Source organism: Astatotilapia calliptera, chromosome 13 (assembly GCF_964374335.1).
Source record: "Astatotilapia calliptera chromosome 13, fAstCal68.1, whole genome shotgun sequence".
NCBI lineage: Eukaryota > Metazoa > Chordata > Actinopteri > Cichliformes > Cichlidae > Astatotilapia > Astatotilapia calliptera.
The window spans coordinates 17,343,254-17,368,094 of NC_137434.1; the positions used below are offsets into that span (position 1 = coordinate 17,343,254).

General features: G+C 41.0%; 1 protein-coding gene across 10 annotated transcripts in view; it reads left to right on the forward strand.

Annotated features, from left to right (window-relative positions):
* The first annotated feature begins 16,944 nt into the window (after positions 1-16,944).
* The window catches only part of pax2a (paired box 2a), a 29,489-nt gene continuing 21,592 nt past the window's right edge, over positions 16,945-24,841 (forward strand). For all 10 annotated transcript variants that reach the window (XM_026190359.2, XM_080287586.1, XM_026190366.2 and 7 more), the window contains exons 1-5: positions 16,945-17,592; positions 19,057-19,222; positions 20,379-20,576; positions 24,034-24,119; positions 24,294-24,413. In XM_026190359.2, coding sequence (XP_026046144.1) covers positions 17,550-17,592; positions 19,057-19,222; positions 20,379-20,576; positions 24,034-24,119; positions 24,294-24,413 — 613 coding nt within the window. In that variant the 5' untranslated portion in view covers positions 16,945-17,549. The remainder of the gene's footprint in view (positions 17,593-19,056; positions 19,223-20,378; positions 20,577-24,033; positions 24,120-24,293; positions 24,414-24,841) is intronic.

Consider the following 24,841-nt stretch of genomic DNA (forward strand, 5'->3'; position numbering starts at 1 on the left):
ATTCATTCAGATAAGTATCACCTCTCAGCAGAGGGAGAGATAACTCGAGGGGTCTCTCACCAGAAGGAGCAAAAAGTGAAGGTCATTATAATGTCATCACAAGTTATCCTGCTGACCCCGAAGTCACAGAGACTGAATAATGTCCTCTGGAGCACAAGAATAGGACATGAGGGCAAGAGGAACAAAGAAAGGGACAGTTACAGAGAGGAAAAGAGACATGTTGACAGACAGGAATTGAGCAGAGGGAAAAAAATGGAAATAATAACATATTACAATAACATATTATTCTGTTTATAATGAACGATCCTGCTTTGGATCAGGTAATATATAAGCTGCCTGTTAGATTTATACCAGAGAGAATAGGTTGGTAAAGATGCACTTTATCTTCAGACATGAAAACAACCCTACCGCTCTGGCACAATCCCAGCAGGAGCTGGGGGGGAAATTGCCGTTTTTACATTTCTGTATCATTTTCCCATAAGGAATACGGATAACAAATGAAATATTCAACCCGATTGTCTGGTTTATTCCTTTTATTATCCACAAATATCAGGCTGGCAGTCAAAGAATGGCTCGCCTCGTCTAGGGGTCCCTTCCCACTTGGGGCCTGACAGCCTATCAAGTCTCCACGCATAAATAGGTCAGGATTGTGTGAGCACTTCAGTACGTTATATTTTAAGGTTTTCACCTTGCAGAATCACTAAACAGAAATTGAAAATTACAGAGAAGATGAATTGCTGTGAACAAGAAACCAAATAAGCAAGATCAAATCCACACAAGAGCCTGTAGATCCATAAATAACAGGATGTTGCTCCTCATCGCTAACATGTCTCTCCAGCATGCGTTTTCTAAGCAGAAGTGTGCGATCCTGCTGTGGCAGAAGCCCGCGTGTCATCTGGTCGCAAACCAGGAGAGACAGATGCCCACTTACAGCACCGTCGTAACACAATGAGTCTCATCAGATATTAGTAATTGACCATTAATGAACTCCTCGTGATAGCCCACTGAGGAATACACACAAAGGCCCTGGGGACCATGTGGCAGCGGGAGAAAGGGCCTCATGGTATTAACATACTCCCAAGGCTACAAGAGGCTTTTAAATGGCCAATCAATACAGAGCATTCGTTCATCATGCCCTCTGAGGGACCCTAGAGGTGTTTGCCGTGTGTTGAGAGAAGAAAAGGGAGAAGTGTGCTGTCAAAAGCCCTATTCTTTGTGAGTGATGAATGTGAGAAACCAAACATGAGCTTAATTTGTCGTTTGCGGGGGTAATTTCTTATAATCTATCAAAGAACAAGCTCACACCGGTACTCAAGCTCTTCTCATGTCTAAGAAGCCTGTCTTTTCAAAGGGAACATCAACATTTTAACCGATACTGTAAAACCAGGACAAGGACATCACAAATATCATGTGACATTTACTGTACATATCCCATTAGATAGCTATGAATAAAGCCAGACTTCCTCTGCGCCACATAGTTTTACTCTTAATTTTCTCATTTGTGTTATATGGCACAATGAAATGGATATCATTATATAGAATAGCACTATCATACAAATACCATGCTGTGTCCTTGAAGGCAGCATAATAAATGGTTCATCACTGGCAACCAAATGGCAAGACAAATTTATGGCTACTGATCTCTTCTCATCATCAGAGCAAAGTACTCAGTAAAATTTCATTGTAACTTCCAGGGAAATAAATAAATTTGGCCCTTGACCTTGAAGAAAAATCATTTCCCACACATCCAGCTTGACTTGATGGACCCCTCTGCCTCTTTCACACCCCCCTTCTCTCTCTTTCAGTCGCCTCCATACATCTTACCTTCTTTGTCACTGTGTCCATAGGCTAAAGATGGGTATCGCACCTTCACTAGCTCTATACTTCGACCCCCTGAGATTTGTGCAAGCGAGTGTTTCTGTCTCCTCTGTCTCTGCTGAGACCCCAACCCACCCCCGCAAGGAGCAATGATAGAAAGATAGGGGGAGTGCGAATACAGAAGATCTTCAGGGAGGGACTGACAGAAGAGGGAGAATATGTGGAGTGGGGTTGGAGGAAGAAGATGGCGAGAAATGACAGGAGATTAATATGCAGAGCGTCTCAGTTTAAGTCAAGAAAAAAGGACAAAAGTAGAAAACAATAAAGGGAGCAAAGCCCTGGATGCTGGGCATCTCTGAATTAAACACATAGCTGTGGGCTAAGGTGCTGTCAGCCTGGGTGCAGTGACATTCCTGCCTGATAATCTGCCCTGCCATAAAATTAGAATAGCAAATACCCCACTGACAGAGATGCATGTCCTCCCTCTCTTGCGCCACCATAAAAAACTCCTGCCAGTGTCTTGGAATGCCACAAACTTCAATTTAAATTTACTGCGCCGCAAAAGGAGAAGTGATATGCATTCGAAAATTTTAATAACCTATTAAGTTATGACTTCAATTTCATTTTATGAATATTTTCCTTGGGGAGCGCTGCCGTCGCAAGAGAAAGACAGAAATTTAAAAAAGATAAATAGTGCCATTAATCTATAACATTGCGCTCCCATTATTCTTGAAAATGAGAAGTTATTTTTGCTCAGATCGTCACATAATTATCTCCTTATACTTGACTTACAAGCCAGAAAATGACCATGTTTGAAAAATTTGAGGACTGTCTTTTGTTTCAGAGGGAAAAAAAATCATAATTTGTCTTAATATATTGTCTATCTGACAAGGAATATTTGAAGTTGATTAGGCTTCAATGGCTTTATTATTAACAACTACTGGTTCAGTAGGAGATAAGTACTCCACGTCTGACATGCTGTGAGATACAATTGCTCCAAAGGTCAGTAAGCCTGCTCTATTTTGAAAGATCACTAAACTATAAATTCTCCAACATCATTTATAGTCCAACATCGTGCTTTACCATTTAAACTGCTTTTAAGCTGCAAAACTATTAAACAACTCATCTCAACTCCACTTTGTGGAGGGTGAATGTGGGAGTGCAGCAGGGTATAATAGCTTTAATCTGTCTGTTGTTTGTCTCATGGGCATTAAACACCATCTTGATATGAGTGAGACTACAGTGCACACAGGAGGGGGTCCTCATAATATTTAATAGGTCATCAAAGGGAATGGGGGGTAGACTGCTGACATTTGCCTGGATAGTTAGGAGAAACCCCAGGAGTTGTCATATGACTCATTACCAGAGCACAGTCGACTTGGTTGCATCATCGTTCAAAGAGGCTGTCTGGCAGAAAAATCATAATCCAACACATATAACTATTCAAGTCACAATGGCTCCATTAAGTAGCATGAGATTTTGATTCTTGTTTCCACCCTGAAAATAGAGACTAATCAGTTAATAAAATTCTATTACTGCCACCATGAATGAGATAGTTGCTGTCATTAGTGTGGAAAAACCCTGTGAGTAAAGCGGCCTGAGCTGGTGCCATGCTGCAGCTCAAACGAGGGCTTTCCACAGACAGATGCGGGCAGGCTGTCTCGCGGCTGTGTCTCTGTTGGCGTACCAATTCCCCTGCCAGCTACCTCTGGTCAAAGTTTAAAAACTGAAGCCTACCAAGATGATGAAAGGACATCATTTGGAGCTTCAAGATTTTCCACAAGAGGGAAAAAATGAAATGTGGTGAGCGGGACAGCTGCTGACCTCCTCGGGCCTCCTGGACAGCAGGTGTCAGAGAAGCATGGTGAGAGTCAAACTTAATGAGTACCCCGCAGTCTATTTTATACTTAAATAGCCTTTGGATGTATTTAGATTGACACAAGAGAGGCCCATTTGTCAAATAATGAATCTAAACATTGCTGTTGTGAGATGAAGCTCTTGATTTTAAAAATTGTGGGAAAAATCTGCCTTTTTTTCCTCTTTACATTCAAACACTGCATAAGCACAACAGGTCATACTTAAGAAAATTGTTGTTTTTCTTGGGCTGTCATTCAATTAAGCTTAAGCTTAACAACCTATATTTTAAAAATAAAACTTTTTTATGTTAGCTTCCAGCAAATTTGAAGTCGTATCAAGCTTATCCTACCTTTGGATTGAGCTAAAATATTTAGATTAGGGGATGGCAAAATGGGGGAATTTGCAAGTCCAGAAATACATATAGAGAGAAACACAAAACATGTCATTTTAATTCCCAGATTTCTAAATACTTTCAACAGGATGGAGTTTACTATTGATGAAAACAAGAGCCCAGTGTTGGAGGATGGTTCAGCATCCACCAGCTTTTTAGACCCAAGTGTAGACTGAGCTCTGACCCCGGTTCACAAAATCCTCGCCATACAGAAGCAAACAGAACACGGACATTTCAAAAGAAAATTTAGCTGTCACTTCCAAGACCCCTCAAACTTTAGACAACCCCCACAGCCCTGCAAAAAAACAGCAGCAGGGCACTTAAATGCCCCTCACACATTGATTCCTTTTCCCAAGGGCCCAAACCAATTTCTCTTGTTTTCAGACACTCTCCCTCCCTGAACCTGCAGTGGCCATCAAAGACATTCATCCATCCACCCAGGATGACTATGACTGATCTTGCCACCAAACGATCAATTTGTATTTGCTCTGTCTTTCTCCATTTTTTTCTTTTCTACGTGTGCGTTGCGTTGTTCTTTCCCTCCTTCTCATCTCTTTCCTTCTGTTTCCCTCACTTCATCCTCTTGCTATTTTGTTGATGTGCAGAATATGATGAAAAAGTGAGAGTGCAGATGGCTCTGACACCGTGGCACGTGAAAGCAACAAACCAATCACTATTTGACCTTGGAGAACAACTAATTCATATGTTCATCCATCCATTTGACACACCTAACTTTCCTTTTCATTTCAGCAAAATTCACGTGAACATTAATGTAAAATATCCAGTAATAGGTCTTAGTGCAGTTTGAATTTGCGAATTGCACACTAAGTTATTTCAAACAAGCTTCAGCATGCCTGATTTGTTCAGTAGTATATGTCTCTCCTTCATTCATTAAGTTGTAATTGGACATGATTCTCATCCAGGAATGCGGCATCCTCGGATTCCTCCAAGGCACGCAAGGTGATGATGACAGTGCTAGAAAGAGCTGTTAATCCATCTTGTAATTGCGCCGAGCAGATTGCAGGGTTGGACGTGTCTGTGAAAAGGCTGCAGAGAAGCATTTGTCACCAGACGTGAACAATAGGAGGCATTGTGTATTTGAGTGTATCTGCATGTGCAGTGAAAGCTTTTGTATGTATTTGGGAGGGTGTGGTGTGTGTGTGTGTGTGTGTGTGTGTGTGTGTGTGTGTGTGTGTGTGTGTGTGTGTGTGTGTGTGTGTGTGTGTGTGTGTCTGGAGGTGGTAAATGAAGGTAAATGTGTTGTTTATACGTGTGATTCTGGTATATGTTATAGTAAATGGCCTTATGTGTGTGTGTGTCCTGCATCTTGATGTGCATAGTGGTGTGTGTGTGTGTGTGTGTGTGTGTGTGTGCGTGTGTGTGTGTGTGTGTGTGTGTCGGGGGTCCCTTTTCCTTACTATTCACAGACAATTTGTAAGGCCGGCTGTTGAAGTCAGGCTGAAGCTCGTGGAACAGCTGGAGCCTCTCAATGATTGATAAACGTGGCGGCAAGAACTTCATCTCCCCCTGAATGAAGACAAAGGCCCCACAATGCTCAGCCAGTGTGTTACGCCTGCCTATCGTTAAGTGCGGGCTGCGGACCTGCCCCGGTCCTCAGCTGGGGGAGTCGAGGTGCCAAGAGAGAGGTCAGGACCCAAACTAATTACCATTTTATGACAAAATGGTTCTTTCTTTGTGGTTATATAATTGATTTACCTTTCAGGGGGAGATCATTATTAAGTGGCCTTGGGAGGGTGGGATTAAAAGGAGGCAAAAGGAGATTAGCTTCACTTTTACATGTCCTCAGTGTCATAAAAGTGCAAACCAAATATGTCTACAAATATGAATAAAGTAATTACACAGCCTGAAATAAAGCTATATCATATACCATTTGCATGTGATTGAATATCCTTTACAAAGAACTACCATGAAAGCAACAAATGGACTATTTAATATTGAATTGTAGAAATCACTGACCCCATGAGTGGGTATGTGTCATGAATTACGTACTTCCACCATGAAAACAGTAAGCAAATAATCAGTTATGAATGATTAAAAGTGTTTTTCAGAGTTGTATCGATTCTGGCAAATACCGCCACATTTTCCAGGGAGAGATTTTAACAGAGACGTGTTCAGAGGTCCGCTGCCTCGGTGTCGTAAACTTTTGCCTGTTTGTGACCCATGCAGGAGCAGGTCAGTGACTCAGAGCAGGGCCAGCTCTGTCAAAGTCACCATGGGGGCTGATAATTGTTACATTTGGCTGTGATGATTCCCACCCAAGAATCTGCTTCATGTGACTACACAGTGAACAGCCAATATGTGTGCCGGCATCTGGATTTTGCATTTTTGTCATCTTATGTCATCTTTCCAGTCAAAGATTTGAAAATTTGAAAATTTGAAAAATCTGCTGCTATTGCACAATGTTTGTTTTTGAAAGGTCTGACTTATGTCTTCAATACATCGTTTGCTTATGCGCATTACCTCTTATAGTTGCAAGCATTTCCTTCTGTGAAACAAATGATGTTTTGTACTCCCAACTTTCTCTCTTGGACTCAGAGAGCATTGTAGCCTGCGTACATCCATCCTTGACCTATTTAATGGCTGGGTTCTGTCGAAGACCCGCTGCACAAATTGAAAAGTTTTCAGTCACTAAGTGAAATGCATGGCTCTGCCTCCGCTCCAGAAAAATTGGGGATTGTTCTATTTTAATTCCAGACTCAATTTCAGACGTCCTCCACGCTGCAACAAAAGTGGATTTCAGACCCACGGTTGTTGACATTTCAGCTGCCAGGACACACGATGAATGAGTGAATATTGATGAACACAAAAGATGTACCCAGGCCATTTTTCCTCCGCTCTCTGTTATTGTTGGTGTGGAGGTGGGGAGAAGAGGAGAGATGAAGCGCCCTTTGGCTCCCCTGGGAGCGAGGAACCCCTCTCCATATTCAGAATATTCCCTGTGAAGTTCAGAAAGAGATATCAATCTCACTTTGAGGCTCTGGGCCTTCATTTGTTTGTGAGAGATGCGGAGCGCTGCTCAGATGACTGTGCCAATTCTTCAAATCCCACTTACAGTAGGAGTTCGCACAAACACGCACACCGTACACTGCAGAGCATCTGCCACTTCCCTCAGCCTCTTAGTCTCAGGCATCAGGGTCTGTGGCAGTGGAGAGTGCACGGTGGCACTCTTAGGTCTTGATTGAGGAAGCAGTTGCAGCTTTGTCAGCATACTCTGGTTGTTTGGGCAGAAGCAACACAAGTTGTTGTTTTTTGTTGTTGAAGAAAAATGAGAGAGAACAAAAAAGACCTGACATATTGCAGGTGAATTTAAAGTTATTTTGTTGGTTTGCTGATTGATCAGCGAAGCCACTAAACTTTTAGCACTTTGATTTTTATTGCAGGCATCAGGAAAGTGGAGGATGGGGTAAATATGGAGAAGACACTCGTCTATGTCACGTACTTCCTAATTAATGGACACCTGAGCTCCCAGCTTCACTATATTTGAATGCTGCAATTTATTTATTGATTATAAAATGCAACTTCTCCCATCACTAACTGGTTCAAGATCATTTTGCACATCGCCTCTCGTTCTGCCTTCATTTTTTGTCAGCTCCTTAATGCTTGCTCTCCAACTAAATAAATCTAAGAGAAACTGATTAAGAAGAAATATCCCAAGCTGAATATGATGGATAAATACAGAATGAAGCATGGTGTAAAATCATTAGGTGTAAATAAACACACCTAATATTTCACATGGAGAATTATTTTCTGTTGCTATATAATTTATCTCACAGCTTTTTGTTTGTATGTTTGTTTTTGAGCACATGCTGTCTCGTGACAGGCAAATCTCTTTAAAATATTATAGAAGACATTTACTCTTATTCCCTCTCTCCCTCTAGCTCTGTCTCTCTTCACACCACCTTTGCACATCTCTCCTAAAGACACCATTGTGTCAGGTGCACAGCCTGGCTATGGTTTGGTTTTAGGAAGGCAATGGGCCATGCAGGCCTTTTTTCCACAGTGGGATTCTGAGTGGAGTCTTTGCCCTCACATGCATTCAGTTGGGCCTGCTTTACCAACACTATTGATTGCAGGTGATGTTCTGGACTCAGTCCAGCTGACCTCGAGGGGGCATTAGATACATCATTGTCCGTAGAGGAGCCTCTAGAGACCAGAGAGAAGCAGCACGTGTGTTAAGGATTCTGACTGACCAGAAACTGCATCTGTCGGTTTTTAGGACATAAAGCATCTGGGCTGAGTGGTGTATGTTTGAAGAGTGAAGTTCAATGATCTCAGTAGTGAAGCAGGAAATAGATACTCCACAGACAAAAACGTTTTCAGCTGACCATTCATGCACCACATAGAGTATTCCTCAACTTCTTCACCTTTTCCTTTTGCCCGCTAATTAGAAATCTTAATATGCAATCATGTTAACATTGGGTCTAATTTGTGCACCGTGCCTCTTTGTTTCTTACACACCTCACAGCAATTGATGGATATCCAATGAGACGCAGAGTCCCTGCCAAAGGGAGTAGCTCTGCAGCATGTGACACATCGCTGAGGCTGTGGGGAAGTACGCCTTAAATTAATTAACATCGGACCTCTTGTAGCTGTTCACTTCTGTAAACAAACATTTTAATATGCAGTGATTAATTAAATCTGCCAAGCTCCTCTGCCCCTCCCATAGATCTTCCTTCACTCTTACTTTCCCCATCTTGTTAAAGAGTTTATTATGTGCTGTGCAAGATTCACAACTTTCACAACAACTCCAGGAACGCTCCTTCAAGGCATAGATTCTCTAAACGTTCAACCTGATAGGTGATATTTTATTTCTGCTGTCCTGTTTGCTTCTAGAATTTCCATTTCAGATGAAAACTGGGACCGATTCTTACATGAAACTTTTAAGGAAAGGATTAACAACATTCAGTGCAAATCTGCAAGAGCCCTCATCTCTTTAGAAGCTTCTGGGTTCTCCCTGCTTTGGCTGACTTCAATGAATAATCTTTTTTCTGGCATCTATTATACTGTAGCAGTTTACTATGTGCAAGTGTCTTATTATATCCAATAAGAAAAAAAAATGAATATTAATGTGCAGGCTTTATTTAGTCAACCATGTTCAAAGTGTCTTACTTTCAAATCATTTAAATCACGCAAGCCTGCACTATATGTATGTATACTTGCTTCCAAATAGATAAATAAAACCCTGTTAATTCTATAATGAGCAAACAAACATTAGGGGAAATCTGCATGGCAGCTACATTAGAATAGAGCCGTGCCAAATATCTATGGATTAAGGTTCATTTGGCAAGATTTAGCCATGATAAACAAATTCAAACACTTCAATAAATCCCTCAAATTATCTACAGTGGATAGTTTTGCATTTATCAAATATGAAATAATAAATCAAAATAAAAAAGATTGCACTAGTTTATGGAAATCCACATCAGCGGGGAATGGATGCCTACTCAAGGGGCATCACTGCACAGGTAAGCTGCTTTTGGAGGGTTCATGTAAATTCTAAAGTCCAAAAGTCAATTACTGGGGCATCTCAAGCGTGTGTTACTGAAAGACTCTGATGTTTTATTGAAGAGAGGCTTTAATTCATCGGGCTTCTCAGCTCCCTTTCATGCAGCTTGGAGAGGGAGAGCATGGTACCTCCTTCAGATGGCCAGTGTCATATATCACACACACACACAGGAAGAAAGAAAGAAAGAAAGAGAGAGAGCGAGAGACAGAGAACACACACTAATGCCCAAAAACAACTCTCAGGTGGTCTGCTTCACTCCACTGACCAGACCATTACCCCCCTACACACACACACATGCACAGCCCTCTTAGTGCAGACCACACAGACTAAACAAGAAACTCTAACTCACCCATTCAGTATTTTCAGCTTTTTCTGTACAATTATAAACATTTCTAACTACTTAATGTAAAATTTCAGTTAAAATTTCAAGAAAAGTCTAATTATACCCACATAGACACTTCACTGGCCATTTTGCTGGGCTTTTGAGATTTGACTTAAGTGCTGTATCTTAATAAAATCTACAGCACCTTGATAGATCATTGCATCACAGCTGGTTTGATAGCATTGGAAGGTGGGATGTACTGTGTTATTCTGCCGTTCCTACCTGCTGATCGCAGTGCGCCTCTGTGCTTTGTTCCCGCTGGAATATTAATAAACAAATACTGCTCATCGGCTGACACAGTGCCATCATAACAGAACGAGCACTCTGTCTGTCTCTAATGTCTCCACAGCTGGAATTAAGGCTCATGGTGGCATTGCCCACAGAAAGGCACGCAGACAGCTTATTTTTCTACTGTGATTAGCCAAACTGTGCAGCTCATATACAAATGGAAATGGGATGTGCATGAGTGTCCCCCTCTTCTTACCCTCTCTCTCCCATCTGTCAAGACAATAGATTTTAATCTTTAATCCATGAGCAGCCATTGAATACTGGGGAATTACAAATTACAGATGTTTCACTGTGCTTCTTTTTTTCTCCCACTCTCTCGCACAGACACACACAAGATCTCCTGCCCACTGTGTTTTTATCCGTTCAGGCCCTTCAGCTACCTGCTACCACACAAAGGTGTTCACACTCCCGCACTCGCCACAAACAAATGAGTGCAGCGGGGAGAGGGAGAGACACACAAGTACGCACGTTTCACACACTCGTTCTGTGCCATCATGGTACCATATGACACTGTCATCATTTGGTAATTAAACCCTTGCTGGCTTTAAATATGAAAAGCTGGCAAGAGTTGATGATGATGATACTGGCTGTCGCTCAGCCCAGATTTCCGACAAACCATCCAGACACCAGGCAGGAAACATATTGTCACGATGTTGTCTTAGTTTGGCCGTCCATTCCCCCCGCCCCGGTGAAAAGAAACAAGATACACGTGGTGTATTTGATCCTTTTTTACTGTTTAGGTATGTAACAATAGTTAGATGAAACTGTAAGATTACAGTTTTTTTTAGTTTCCAAAAAACTAAAAAAAAACAAAAAAACAAACAAAAAAACAAGAAAGAAATATATGTGACTGTAACGACAGAGTGTGGTGTGATAAATGATGGGCGCAGCCTGGTGCATGGAGTTACAATGGCCTCCGAGTGAGGAGAGGGAGTTGGTGCCAAGGAGAGATGGGGGATGGGGGGCATGAAGGGTGAAGGGGGCGAGGTTTATTTAATGTTCAGCCCATGAGCAAGTGGGACGCTATTTTTTAAAAACGGGAAAGGAGAGGTGGCGGGGGCAGTGGCAGTGTGGTGGTGGGGGCTTTAGGATGAAGGGTGGAAGTGGAAGTGAAAACTTTGGCTGTCCGTGGAGAGGAGACAGGAGGAGAACCTTTACATATACATGTATGCACCTACACGCATGCGCTCCTCACCACCAAACACACACACTTCTTCGCTTTCAGCATCTTGGCAGTCTTGGACAGAGTAGATACTGTTGACTAGTCTAATGGACTCTGCCATAAGATCTCTCTCCCCCTCACACCTCCGTCTAACCAAAATTCACTCCTCTCCCTCAATTTTCAATCTGCCTCTCCTGCAGACGCCGGTCATAACCCGTAAATGCGGTGTGTGGCTCTGAGAAGAGCTTAGGTTCCATTACTGACAGCCCACACAGCTTTACGGCCATTTAAGATCCTCGATTTGGGTTCCTCCCATTTGGATGTTCCTGCAGACCCTTAGTGTGTCGCCTGAACAGACAGAGAGGGAAAAAAACACTTAGTGAGATCGTTAATGTCAAGCTTACCAAGGCAGACTCAGCTCTTGCTGCTTGAAATGTATTTTTAATACTCAGCAATAAACAATAGCACTGTGAAAACAAGACAATAGCGTGTGTGTGTGTGTGTGTGTGTGTGTGTGTGTGTGTGTGTGTGTGTGTGTGTGTGTGTGTGTGTGTGTGTGTGTGTGTGCGTCAGTCTGCAGACTGTTAGGGATGATGAAATCATTATAATAACAGAAAGCTTAATACATAAACACATTTTCTAGATATTTAATTAAAAATGAGCTTCCTAAATTTGGATAGTTTTATTATTTCCTATTGAAAAACCATTAAAAAAATCTGATTATTTGATTAATTTGCCAATAGTTTCTGCTTCTAAATCAATGCTTTCACTTAATTATTACACCTTATCTGGTGCAATTGTTTTTTGGAAACAATATATTTTCTTTATGTGAGACATTTAAATGATGTGTCAGGAAGATCTAATGTTTTCAAAAGGAGACAGCACCCAGCTGCAAAGTGTGTTCCTGTTTAAATGACATTTTAAGCGAGGAAGAGCTGCGTATAAAGGCTTCCATAATATCCATTACTGGTCCTTGGTCCAGTGGCAGTCTTATTGCCATTTCTGAACTTCAAGCACTGTAAAGACTCTTATAATACAAAATGTTTGTTAAATAGCCGATAGAGACGCCATAATCTTTTAATGTTGGATTTTATAGCTTTACCACGCTCTGTCGTTCTTGTGGATATTGTAATATTGCATTTTTACTGGTTATTCATCTGTTAATGTTCCAGTTACTAAGTTTTATACTCTCCCTTATACATTTTTTTTTGTATTTCTTTCCACTGTTAAACACACAGAGAAAGTTTCCTGGGCAAAGTTTATCTGCGTGACACCTGACTGCATTAAGTATCTCACTTTAGGTTAGGTCTGACAGGCAGGTGGAAACAACTACTGAAAATGTAGAGTTTACAATTAGAGCTGCACTATCATATTTCCTGTTTGTCCCCCACTCTGAGACACAGAGAGAGAGGGAGAGGGAGAGAGGCCTGTACCATAAACAGCCTACATTCTGACATTTAACCATTATTTTTAGATAATGGCCTTTTCCCTCTAATAATTTTAAGTATTTTTCTTCTATAGGATTAATACATAAATTCAACATTTTATTAATTCAACTTAGTGTTTAAGAGGTAGGACTGACAAGTCACTTCTTACATTTTTGAATAAACTGTAAAGTCTCCAGAGAAAATCATATGTAGTCCACAGTGTGTCGAGTTGTAACAAAGTCTGCAACATGATGTTAATAAATCTACATCAGTGCTGCCGAATAAAACAGTGAAAGGCACAGCTGTTTGCAATTTGAAATCGATTTTTATTTATTTATTTTTATTTTTGGTGATACACATTAATGGGCAATTTTTACAGTTTCTTTTAATTCAGCACCTGCAACGCTGTTTTGTTCTTTGATTTCTTTGCTTTTTTCTTCCTCGTTCCTTTATCAATTCGTAGCTCATTGGAGCAGGGTTGCTTCCTCTTTTTGTTGTCGCCTAAACCGTTTAGTTTTGGATGATCGGTCAAAGATTCTGACAACCAGCGGGGAGAAGCAGGACGCCCAGCCGGGGAGACAGCGCAGGAGGCCGGACAGATCTACTGGGCTGCATCGGAGAGACGCACCATTAGACAAGGGAGAGCCATGCCTCACAGCGCGGGTCGATCAGGTAAGGATTTCTCCCTCTGCCTCATACTAATGTCAGCGTTTGTTTGCAGGTGTGTTGGTTGCGCTGTGCGGGACAATCTCTGGCGGATGCAGCTTTCTTCCTAATACTCATCTGGATTTGTATTCTTTATTATTTAACCAATCTGCGCTTTTCTTTCGTTATTGTGAACTGCTTTTACGCATTTATATTTCGTTTTTGTTTTCGTAAAATATCAGAAATTAAGGTAAGAACTTTGTATTTTAATGAAATTCATTATTATTATGATTATTATTATTTTTTTATTATTATTATTATTGCACCATTTTGCTAAATAGCCTATCAACATCACCTACGAGGCTCGAGGCTCTAATTGAAAACATAGATCACAATCTAATTCACCTCTCAATTTTGAGTTTAGATGGGAAGATCAATGGAAAACAGTTGTAATGATCTAATTAATTATGGAAAAATTAAAAGCAAGTACAAAATCAATCTGTGGTGGTGTCGAGAATGGAGTCAAATTGATATCCATCTGCTCCTGTTATAAAGCACATGAATAAGCAATCTAAGGACGCAGCTGATATCCTGCAGTTTGGCATAGCCTACCCATATGGCTTTGGGTGTCAGGAGACTCCAGATCATGGTGGGATGCTGCACGTGGCTCTCGATATGATGCTGATGTGTTAACAAATAAAGAGGAAATGAATTCATGGGGAAAGATTAAATTACAATTGTGAAAAAAAAGAAAGATAAAAGATGGAAGTAAAAGTTTTAAGTGCACCGTGCGTACTGCACTTGAGCACTTGAGGTTGTTGTTGTTGTTTTTTTCAGCGTTTACTTCACTGACTCCTGGGTTTTTTCATTGAGTTGAGAAAAAAAAGTGAAGTTGGACATTTACGCTGTGCAAACAGGGATTTGTAAGATTTTTATTGATTTATTTTCGATAAAATCTAATAAATCTCAATAAACTAGAGTTAGAGCTTGCGCAGAAGTGGAAGTGAACAAGCTTTACGCTTAAAGAGAAGCTTGCAGGGAGTTGCTGTGCAGTGGTGTCATGGGGCACATTAGGACTCCTCGAGTATATTTCAAATGCCTAATTAATGAAGATGAAAATTGTCACATTTCTATCAATCTCTGTGTTATTTCATTCTCAACTGGTAATAGATGCAAATTTACAATCAGATATTTTTGCATTGAAATTAGACTATATAGAAACATACAACGTGGGCGATCGACGCTTACTTATTTTATTTTATTTTATTTTATTTTTTTATTTGTGTGTGTGTGTGTGTGTGTGTGTGTGTGTGTGTGTGTGTGTGTGTGTGTGTGTGTGTGTGTGTGTGTGTGTGTGTGTGTGTGTGTGTGTGTGTGTGTGTTTACATTGTCCCATACAGCAGCAATCTGAAAATAGTGGTGCTCATGTGCTATTAAAAGAAAGAAAGAAAGAAAGAAAGAAAGAAAGAAAGAAAGAAAGAAAGAAAGAAAGAAAGAAAGAAAGAAAGAAAGAAGAAGAAGAAGAAGAAGAAGAAGAAGAAGAAGAGGGGTTTGTCTTGTCCTTTTTGAAACCATCAGACCCTCCCTCTGTCTCTCTCTTCTGTGTCTTTACATTTCCACACAGTGAACGTATTAAATATAGTTATCAAGATTAGCCTGTAATTTCCGCTGTATAACACAAGCTTGATATTTACATTCCCAATAGCGTGTATTTGTTGATAACGAACCTAAAGGATGTGTAAACAGTTTAACCTCTACCAGCATCATTCAAAAACACTGACAAAAATTATCTGAAATATATTCAAATCAAATGTTCTTATGTTGTTTTCCACGAGCTCAGAGATTCTTTACTGTGTAAATCAGGCAAGGGGAAAAAGGAAAATCGAAAACAATAATCGTATTAGGTCCTTGGTGGCTGTGGCTTTAAAGGGGGTGAAGTCAGGACTAACAGTTTCTTAATTATCACGCCGTTTGTTTTGCTGTAGTGCTGTGACACGGGGACGTCATCGTGGCACTACAGAGAAGTATGGGGGCAAATAGGGGTGTTGTGGGCGAAATAGCAGCAGCTTTAGGGCAAAAGTGCATCGATGTGTGAAATTACAGCCCATGGTGCTACATATTGTACCAGAAGCTCTCTTCCCAAAAAATGCAGAAACAAAAAAAAACGTGGAGGGAAAAAGGTGGAAAAAAGAGGAATAGTTCTCAAACGTGTCCAGAGGGCAGCTGGACTCGCAACTCAAACTGCCGCCATGAAGTCCACAAAACTTCTAAATAACAGCCAAAGATTGCGGTTGTTGTGCTTGCTGTGCCAGTCAAAAACAAACGTACAAAAATTCAGCTGAATGCAAGGTGACTGCTCAGGCACACCATTCACTGGAAAACACAGCTTACAGTTCACTATCATCCAGCCTATTTATAGAAAACAAAGTGACACCATTCTGATGGATAACCTGAAAAATGCATTAACACGTAGAAGTTAATGTTAACCTCACGCTTTCATGTTTTTTCTTCTCCTTTTCTGACGGATTGAGTTCCTCCAAAGAAAAGATTACGAGTGCGTAATTGGCAGTACTCTTACCACACCAACCTTTGACCCGACCAGCCTCAGCAGCGTCAGCCCTCCTTCCTATACCTGTCTGCCTCCATGAGCGTGGTGGGCTGTGTAACCTACTGTATGAGCGCCATCTACAGAGCGGTGCTGCACACAGGCCCAGGAGTAGATGATGATGATGGTGATGATGATGGTGGCCTGCTGACTGACGCTCCCCTGCACACCTCACACACCACTTCTCTGACCACACACACGCACACACACATATATGGGTAAATAAGGTTTGGCAGTTTCTGAATGTGAAAACTTTATTTGTATTTAACCAGCGCCAACATATTTTCAACGTGTATTTAGGAGCAGAAAAAATTAAAGCAAGGAAATGCTTTCATATAGATTTTGGTGCAAAAGTTCACGAAATTCCTTTTTAGCCATTCTCCCAAGCTTACAAAGTTGGTTAAATAAAACGCGGAGGGTTTCGTCTTATCTTTGTTTAATTTACAAGAAAATTGTACCATCTGTAATTATGTAATAATGATTCTTTGAGGTGTCTGCGTGTTTTTTAGGCTCTGCTATAACAAAAATCTTCACTGTGTTTGTGTTGGTAGTCCTCTCACTGAAAGCGTCCGAGCAGCATGGCTTTAAAGTAGCCTGACAGTGCTTTACCTCTTTTCTACCTCCTGCCTTTAATTTCCTTGATTCTTTACCCCAAAGTCTCATCATTTCCCATTTCGTCTCCCTCCCCTTCCTGGCTGTCGGATGCAGGGACCTCCTCATTTGAGCTGCAGGTTTTTACGTGGGCGAATCACAAAGTGTTGGAATCTATTGCCTTTGTCTGACAAGTCATCCATCTCTATGCAAGGGGATCTGTGGGATGGAGGTAGGAGGGGGGGGGGGGGGTGAACTGTGGGACTGCAGCTTTTAGAAACAGACACACAAGGAGAGGGGTTTCATTTTCTGCCCAAAGCTTCGTTCAGGCACAGCCCATTCTGGAGGAGAGGGGGACTCGCTGCTCTGTACTTCGCCGTGTCCATGTTGTTGTCATCTCCGCCCCTATCTGATTAAACCACAGAGCCTGCCGGTCCACCACGCCGTCAGAGGAGAGGGATTTTTTTTTCCGGTCGCAGATTCCTGAGCGGAGCAGTGGAGACTCGGTTTTACGCTTCTGTTTTCCTCATGATGTCCCTTAAAAACAAACAGTGACCCGCTTCGAGCCAATGTTTCCGCGACTGGTGCGCTCTGCACACGCGTGGGTCATGCACTGCACCTGACAGCCCCTTCTGCAGACTTTTGAGTTTAGACTTTTTTTTTTTATTCCAGGAGGAAAACTTAGCATCGCGCCCAAGAAGTTGTTCACTGCTTGTTCACCGCGGACTCTTCCCACACGGACTGTGTTACACCAACATCTAAATCCTTGATTGTTTTTTTCTTTTTGTCATTTAAGCTGCATCACCGAGGCGAAACGGCGACCTCAGTCGATTACCTTTCTTTCCTTTGCTATCCCATGGATATTCACTGCAAAGCAGACCCCTTCTCAGCGATGCACCGTGAGTATGCTGAATTAGTTTAGAAACCAAAAACATGTCTGTCATCCTACTTTACTTTTTAGCGCACAAAAAAAAAAAACGATCCTGTGCACTTGCAATGATTGCGCTCTAATTTAAATGAAACAGTTACGATAGCGAAATGTAAGGTGATTGATATTTTTTATTGGGCCTCGCTGTTTTCCCCCCTATTGTCCAATGAAATGTACACGATTCTCACATCTAAAATCTTGCTACCTTTACTTTTTTTTTTTCCAAATTGATTTTTTTCCCCCACTGGTTGACTTAAAAGGCTAATTGTAAAAATATAGTTTTAGCAGTTTTTGACGTTAATTTTATGATAATATAATGCAGAGTAAATAATAACAGATGGCTGATGAATTAAAATAAAATAATAAAAAACGGAAGATTTCTGACTTATTTTTAAACCCACGTGGGTGAAATCCGCTTTTATTTGTGTGTTTTTAGTTTATTATCTTTAAACTTTATTAACCCTGAGGTTGGTTGTGGGAAATATGTAGGTCTGTATTTAAGACACAAGTGGAGAGGGGGGGAGGATTTAAAAAGAAAAGAGTTAATTTAAATACAAAGCTTTTATTACCTGGGAAATCACCTGCCACATTCAGGCTACTTTTAGGGAGGCAGGGAGCACGCTGTGTGCAAATGGATGTAGCCTTAACGTTTCACTTTATTAACAATCTCTCACTTTGATTCGGATGGTAAAGAATTAAAGTGACGACAGAATTTAGAAAGCGTCTGCTTTTTTCTGCTTGTTTTTTCCTCGCGTATTCCCTCCATATGATATGCGTAAAAGAAGACCCGGACTCTGTGTGAATTATTTATCCCCACCTCCTTCGCACAATCCGCGTTTGTAATATGAGTTATCAAAGCTTGTTTTAATTATTTACAATAATTGTGCAAGGAAAATTAAACAGGTTGAAACGTAATATCTGCGACATGTGTTAGGCTGCAGGAGGGGGGGAGATCCTTTTGGAAAATATTGCCTAACCAAGCCAGTGAGCAGGGACAGATGAGATCCTGGAAATGAAAAAGAAAAAGCAGATAGATTTTATTTTTAAATTGTGATATTTTTTTTCTTTTATATTTCACTGTTACATTTGCTGGGCAAAAATCCTCTAAAAATTGAATGTTTTAAAATTAGTTTAAAATTGTGGCAGCTTTAATTCATTTATTATTATTATTATTATTATTATTATTATTATTATTATTATTATTATTATTATTATTATTATTATTATTATTATTATTATTATTATTGAACAGCATCAGAGTTCGCTAATATTCAGATTTGCGTCACATTGTGTGTGTTTGTGCTACTTTGATTTCATTTACTCTGAAAATTCAACACACACACACAGTAGAGGGCTGATGAGCACACACAGCAGTGTGTTCTGCAGGTATGTAATGTTATGTCCCCTCCTCGTGTTGCTGTTGTATCCCACGCAGGGCACGGCGGTGTGAACCAGCTCGGCGGGGTGTTTGTGAACGGCAGACCCCTTCCCGACGTGGTGAGGCAGCGGATCGTGGAGCTGGCCCACCAGGGCGTCCGGCCCTGCGACATCTCCAGACAGCTACGGGTCAGTCACGGCTGTGTCAGCAAAATCCTCGGCAGGTAAAAGGGGGGATACACTACCAAACAGAGCCCTGTGTGTGTCAAACATCAATCTTCTATAGCTGCTATATGCGCACCCAGCTCTATTTCAGCCTCAGTCATCGGTTATATAGGCAGGTCATTTTTTTCTCTCCCTTTCTTTCTTTCTTTCTTTCTCTCCCTCTCTCTTTTTTCTTGAACGCAGCAGTTCTGTGTCCCAGATTTTCAATCCATCACCTGCAGCCCCACAAGAGAAAAGCATCATAATCATGAAATAAATGTTAAGAGGGGAGTTTACAGCTAAATATTAATGAGAAAAAATATCCCAGAGAAATATGAGGCTGGCTGTCGGTGACGAAGAAATGGTGCTATCACTTCTCTACAAAAAAAAGGAAAGAAAGAAAGAAAGAAAGAAAGAAAGAAAGAAAGAAAGAAAGAAAGAAAGAAAGAAAGAAAGAAAGAAAGAAAGAAAGAAACTCGAGTTGGAATAAAAGCGGCAAAATCCAGAAAACTACCACAATCTACCCAAACTTGCCTTTGAGCATCAGATGTTACTGTGAGAAATAAACGCCAAATATATACTTTCCGTTCCTATATTTGTCCATCGGTGTAAAAAAATAAATAAATATGAGCAATTAGGTAATTTTACTTGAGAGCAGAAATGCTGTGAGATAATATTCTGACATATATTTTTTTCAGCTATCAGAAGGCATTTCAGAGGTATTTCATTTCACACACACTGTATGTTTGTCACCAACATTTACCAGTAGGTCATGGTGGCATGTAGTGCATGCTACTGTAAGCTTATGCAGACTGGAAATGAGGTCCAGACTGCGCTCTTACATCTAAACTATCCTTTGTTCTGTCCTTCTCACTGCTCATATTGTTTAATTTTAATTATACTGCTTTTTTTCGTTGAAAATCCGCTTTGTGCGCCTTCCAGCTGACACTTAATTAGGCCCATATAACAGCACACTTGCAGGCCAATTAATAGATTAATGCCGCCATAATGTTCGTAGGTATTTTTTTTTTCTTTAGCCTATATGTAACTGCAGAAGATCGATGGAGATTGTTTCCACACAAACGATTTTGTTAAAGCCACCTTTCTCACTGATCACACGACTGATTTAAATAAAGGAGGGATCCATTCAGGAACACTCGCTCTGTCCCCATGCAGGTACTATGAAACCGGCAGTATTAAACCCGGGGTTATTGGTGGCTCCAAACCAAAGGTTGCAACTCCAAAAGTGGTGGACAAAATTGCAGAATATAAACGGCAGAATCCAACCATGTTCGCTTGGGAAATAAGGGACCGACTACTGGCTGAGGGCGTCTGCGACAATGACACGGTTCCCAGCGTTTCATCCATCAACAGGTAGGTGGCACGGCTTTATTTTATTTCTTAGAAGGCGCGCTAAACTGCGCCAAAGCGCGCAAACTCTTCCAGGAATAAAGCTGTGAACTTATTTCTTTTTAAACGTCTGCGTGCAAGTGATGGAAAAAAACAGGGGGGAACAGATAAAAAAAATAAAAAAAACAAGAAAGGAACTTTTTGTCGTTTACCAAACTTAAAAAAAATAAAAGTGTAGCTTTTTTATCCCCACATACAAGGCTAAAACGAGCCTGTTAGGGGTGGTCTCATAAGTGCAATTCAATCCCCTGTGCGGCCCTGCGCAACACAGCCAGCACTGCCGCTGAGGCTGGAGCCGCGAAGAATCACATCTGTCTCGATAAAAACCGATCAATACAGCGTAACCAGATCCAGAGGCAGAAGGAAATACCCAACAAAGTCGTTCAATACGCGGACCACAGAGGCGGCAGCACCATCTTTATTGCCAGCCAAATGGAGGAAGAGAGTGACAACAGACCACATAGGCTTTTACAGGACAGTTTGTAAAATTATTATTATTATTATTATTATTGTTATTATTATTATTATTAGTAGTAGTAGTAGTATTCGTATTATTCGTATTATTCGTATTATTCGTATTATTATGTTGTGGCTGTAGGAGCTGATTTAACTACAGAATTAAATCAACTAATGTAGAAACTGCAAGAAAAAAAAACATTCGTCCAGAAACAGAGGTGATCTGCGGGTATTTGTGGGATAAGGGAGTTTCTGTTCCACGAAAACAGCGAAAGCAGTAGACACCCTACACCTTCACCTTTCCACATGAAGCAGGACAGCAGCAGACAAAGTGTCTTTAGACAGAGGACTCTGGTGAAAAAAACCCCTCTGCATGTGTGCAAAGTGAAAAAGCCCGCAGTGCCTGCCAGTGATGAACTTTGGTTAGGAGGCACTGTTCCAGAGAGCTGGTCATCAGCATTACATTTTAATGAGCTGAAGAGAGTCTCATAACACAAGCAGCTAAATGCAGGAGATGGATGAATCTTTGCTAAATTTAAATTTAAAAAAACAACAACAACAACAGAAAGATAGGGAGAGGGAAATAGCAGAAAATCACATGGCTTTGGAAATTATATCTTCAATAGGTTCTTAGCACTATTGTGTGTTTGCACCTGTTGTTTCTAAAACCACAGCAGTTTGTAATCCATTTTATGTCTAGTTTTTTTTTTTTTTTACAAAAATAAAAAAACAATTTTTGATAATCTGCTCAGTTTGAACTTTGTGGAACAGCAGGACAGGGAGGAACATGTCCTTTGAAACCGCATTAATAATTAACTCTTAGACTTTGTTGCACTGCACAAATCTGCATTTTTTTTTTCATTCCTTAAACATGGCATCACAAATCAAAACATAGCAATCAGTGAGCCTTACTCCACTTTTATTCCCTAAAGTCTTTCTTGGCATTGAAAAGAAGTTAACTGGCACTTTTAGCAAAATCTTCTCTTTGCTCTGTATAATTGTGAAAGTACTGGCTTTTTAAAATATTAGCTTAATTTCTTGCTTGCTGATGTTAAAGGGAGGAATGGGAATGGTGTGGAGGAGGAAGAAAAGAACGAATAGAAGTATTAGAGCCAGTCAAGAGGACTGAAAGGGAGAGCGGACCCCTGGTGGTCTTTGTGGTTAAGGATCTGACCTCTGCTCTGTTGACTAAAGAGGATGTCCTGGCTTTAAACACATTTTTCCTGCATTAATTATTAAAGATTACACAGAGACTGGGTTGCACTTTGTTTTGTTGTCGCAGAGAGAGGAGTTTCCATCCGCTGCACCATGCCCAGTGAACAAAGGCATAGCCGTGAGCGAATTTCAATCATATTGATCCACATTTTAATACTTCTTTGGGGATTACATTTTTTTTTTACAACTGTGAAACACCAAAGTCGTTAATTCATCCATCCAAATTGCTTATTCAATATCAACAACATAGACTTGAAACAAAGTCCTTGAATTTATGAGACTCCCTCGAGTCATGAGGTCAGATAACTGTTGTGGTGAGATGTTAGAAATTCAAATATGATATTGATGTGTGTTTTCTGGAGGAGACTACCTGCCTTTGTTGCCCCGCCTGAAGGAGAGAGCACGGAGGACACATGAGATAGTGAGGGGAATGAAAAGAGTCTGATGTACATTTTTGCCCCTGAGGACGTTAACCCCATAGATGCCTGATTCAGAACTGATAGCTTATTGCCGGATGCCACATGTGAGCGCCATTCGCCTCATTTGCAGTCTGTAGAAGTCCGTTTCTGTCACATACCTCTAAAGTGAGAGGGCACACAATACTGCCTGTTATTCAATGATCTCAAGTTGAGCTGTCAATCAGAACATTACCATAGTCACAGTTTAATGTAATGCGATCATGCCCCATAAGAGCTGAGCTTGTGCAAATCCCATTGTGCTCGTCTTCCTAAAAGAAATACAGCAATCATCAGATTTACTGTAAAATAAAATTTGCCTTCATTTGTTTTAATTACAGCCTGCTTTAGTTTTTTATTTATTTATTTACTTATTAAGTGTACAACAGATTAATCGGCACCGGAGGTGACAGCAGTCTCAGCTTCAGCAAATAAGATGCTATTGGTTTCCTTTCACAAATAATGTATGGTTCACAATTTGCATTTGCTGTTCCTCTCTGCCATTCGTTGTCAGTTTTTCTATCTGGGAGTTCCAATCAATAGGGTCTGATCCTCGGTCAGCCCAGGGGATTCCTGCGTGCTACACTCGTCGAGTGAAAAAGGGCAAAAAAAAGTGAGAAATACAGAAATAAATCGGCTACCAGTAAAGAAAGAAAGAAAGAAAAGTAAGAGATGGAGGTTTGAAAGGCAGCTATTGCAAAGTACAGTAAAGCTGATAGGACACTGGACAGTAAAGAGAGTTGAAATGAGAAAAGAGGATGAGAGTGGGAGTGAAAGATCAGCTTTGAGAGATGGAGAGAGAGAGAGAGGAGAGCAAGGAGAAAAGAGGGAGTGGGGAGCAGGAGAGGCAGATTATTAGAGTTGGCCAGGTAGAGCCAGTGAAGCTGATCATTGAGGTGAATTGATGTGATTTCATGCTTTGTTTGCAAGATCATTCAGACCAAAGTGCAATGAAGACTTTCCCGCCACATCACATCTTACTGCTATAGGGACTTTATCATATTTCTAACCTCAGAATCCAGCTAGATTGAATCCAGAGTCTCAGGGGGCAGCCCCCATTCAGTCTTGCACAGGAGACGAGAGATTGCTCCTAAAGCCCCGAGATTGGCTATTGGTGACAGGGGCCTGAATATGAGGATACAAGTGCCCCAAACGATGGAGCACTTGTACATGCACAGATGTAAGTGGACGTGATGTGTCATGTTTAAGTGTCCTGTGGCGGACCAGTACGGTGTAAAATCTCAATTCTCTGAAAGCACTATTGATTGATCCGTGTGTGTTGTTCCCCTTACCAGGATTATCCGCACCAAAGTCCAGCAGCAATTCCACCCATCCCCTGACGGATCTGTTACACCACTCTCCACGCCCGGCCATACCATAGGTGAGCATCAATACGGCTACACAGGCCAATCAAACGAACAAATCGGGGCTGCAGAAAGAATAAGAAACGGAAAAAAAAACTACACATGAACACATATTAACCCACGTTAACCTGAAGAGACACACAAACACACACAGTACTGCATGCGCACTCTAACTCTGCTTTCTCCGTCAGTGCCCAGCACAGCCTCCCCTCCTGTGACCAGTGCCTCCAACAATCCCGTAGGATCCTACTCCATCAACGGCATTCTGGGTATCCCCCGCTCCAATGGTGAGAAGAGGAAACGAGACGATGGTAAGGGAGACATAAGATCCCTTTGTTTGCCATCCTTTTAATTCTTTTCATCACTCATCTCCTACTTTTTTCCTGTGTGTGAAGAAGATGGCATTTATGACAGCGCTGCAGCCAAGTGTGTTTTTGTGTGCTGTCTCCAGTGACTTGTTATGCTGTATATAAGGCGGGATGAGAGTTGCGAGAGTGCTGTGATTCAATCAGCTTTTCGATGCCCTACGTTCTACCATACGCCTACAGAGCTGTATCTCAATTTTATACCACGCTCAGATGTATTGTAGATATCCCATACAGCTGTCATACAACTCTAAAGCCCTTCGGAAAAGGCATCAACGCTGCTGCTCCGTGCTTTTATTCCAGTAAAGTAACAAACAGCAGAAAAAGTAGCTCTTTTGAAATTTCCTGCTTTGATCCTGTCAGATAAGTCATGA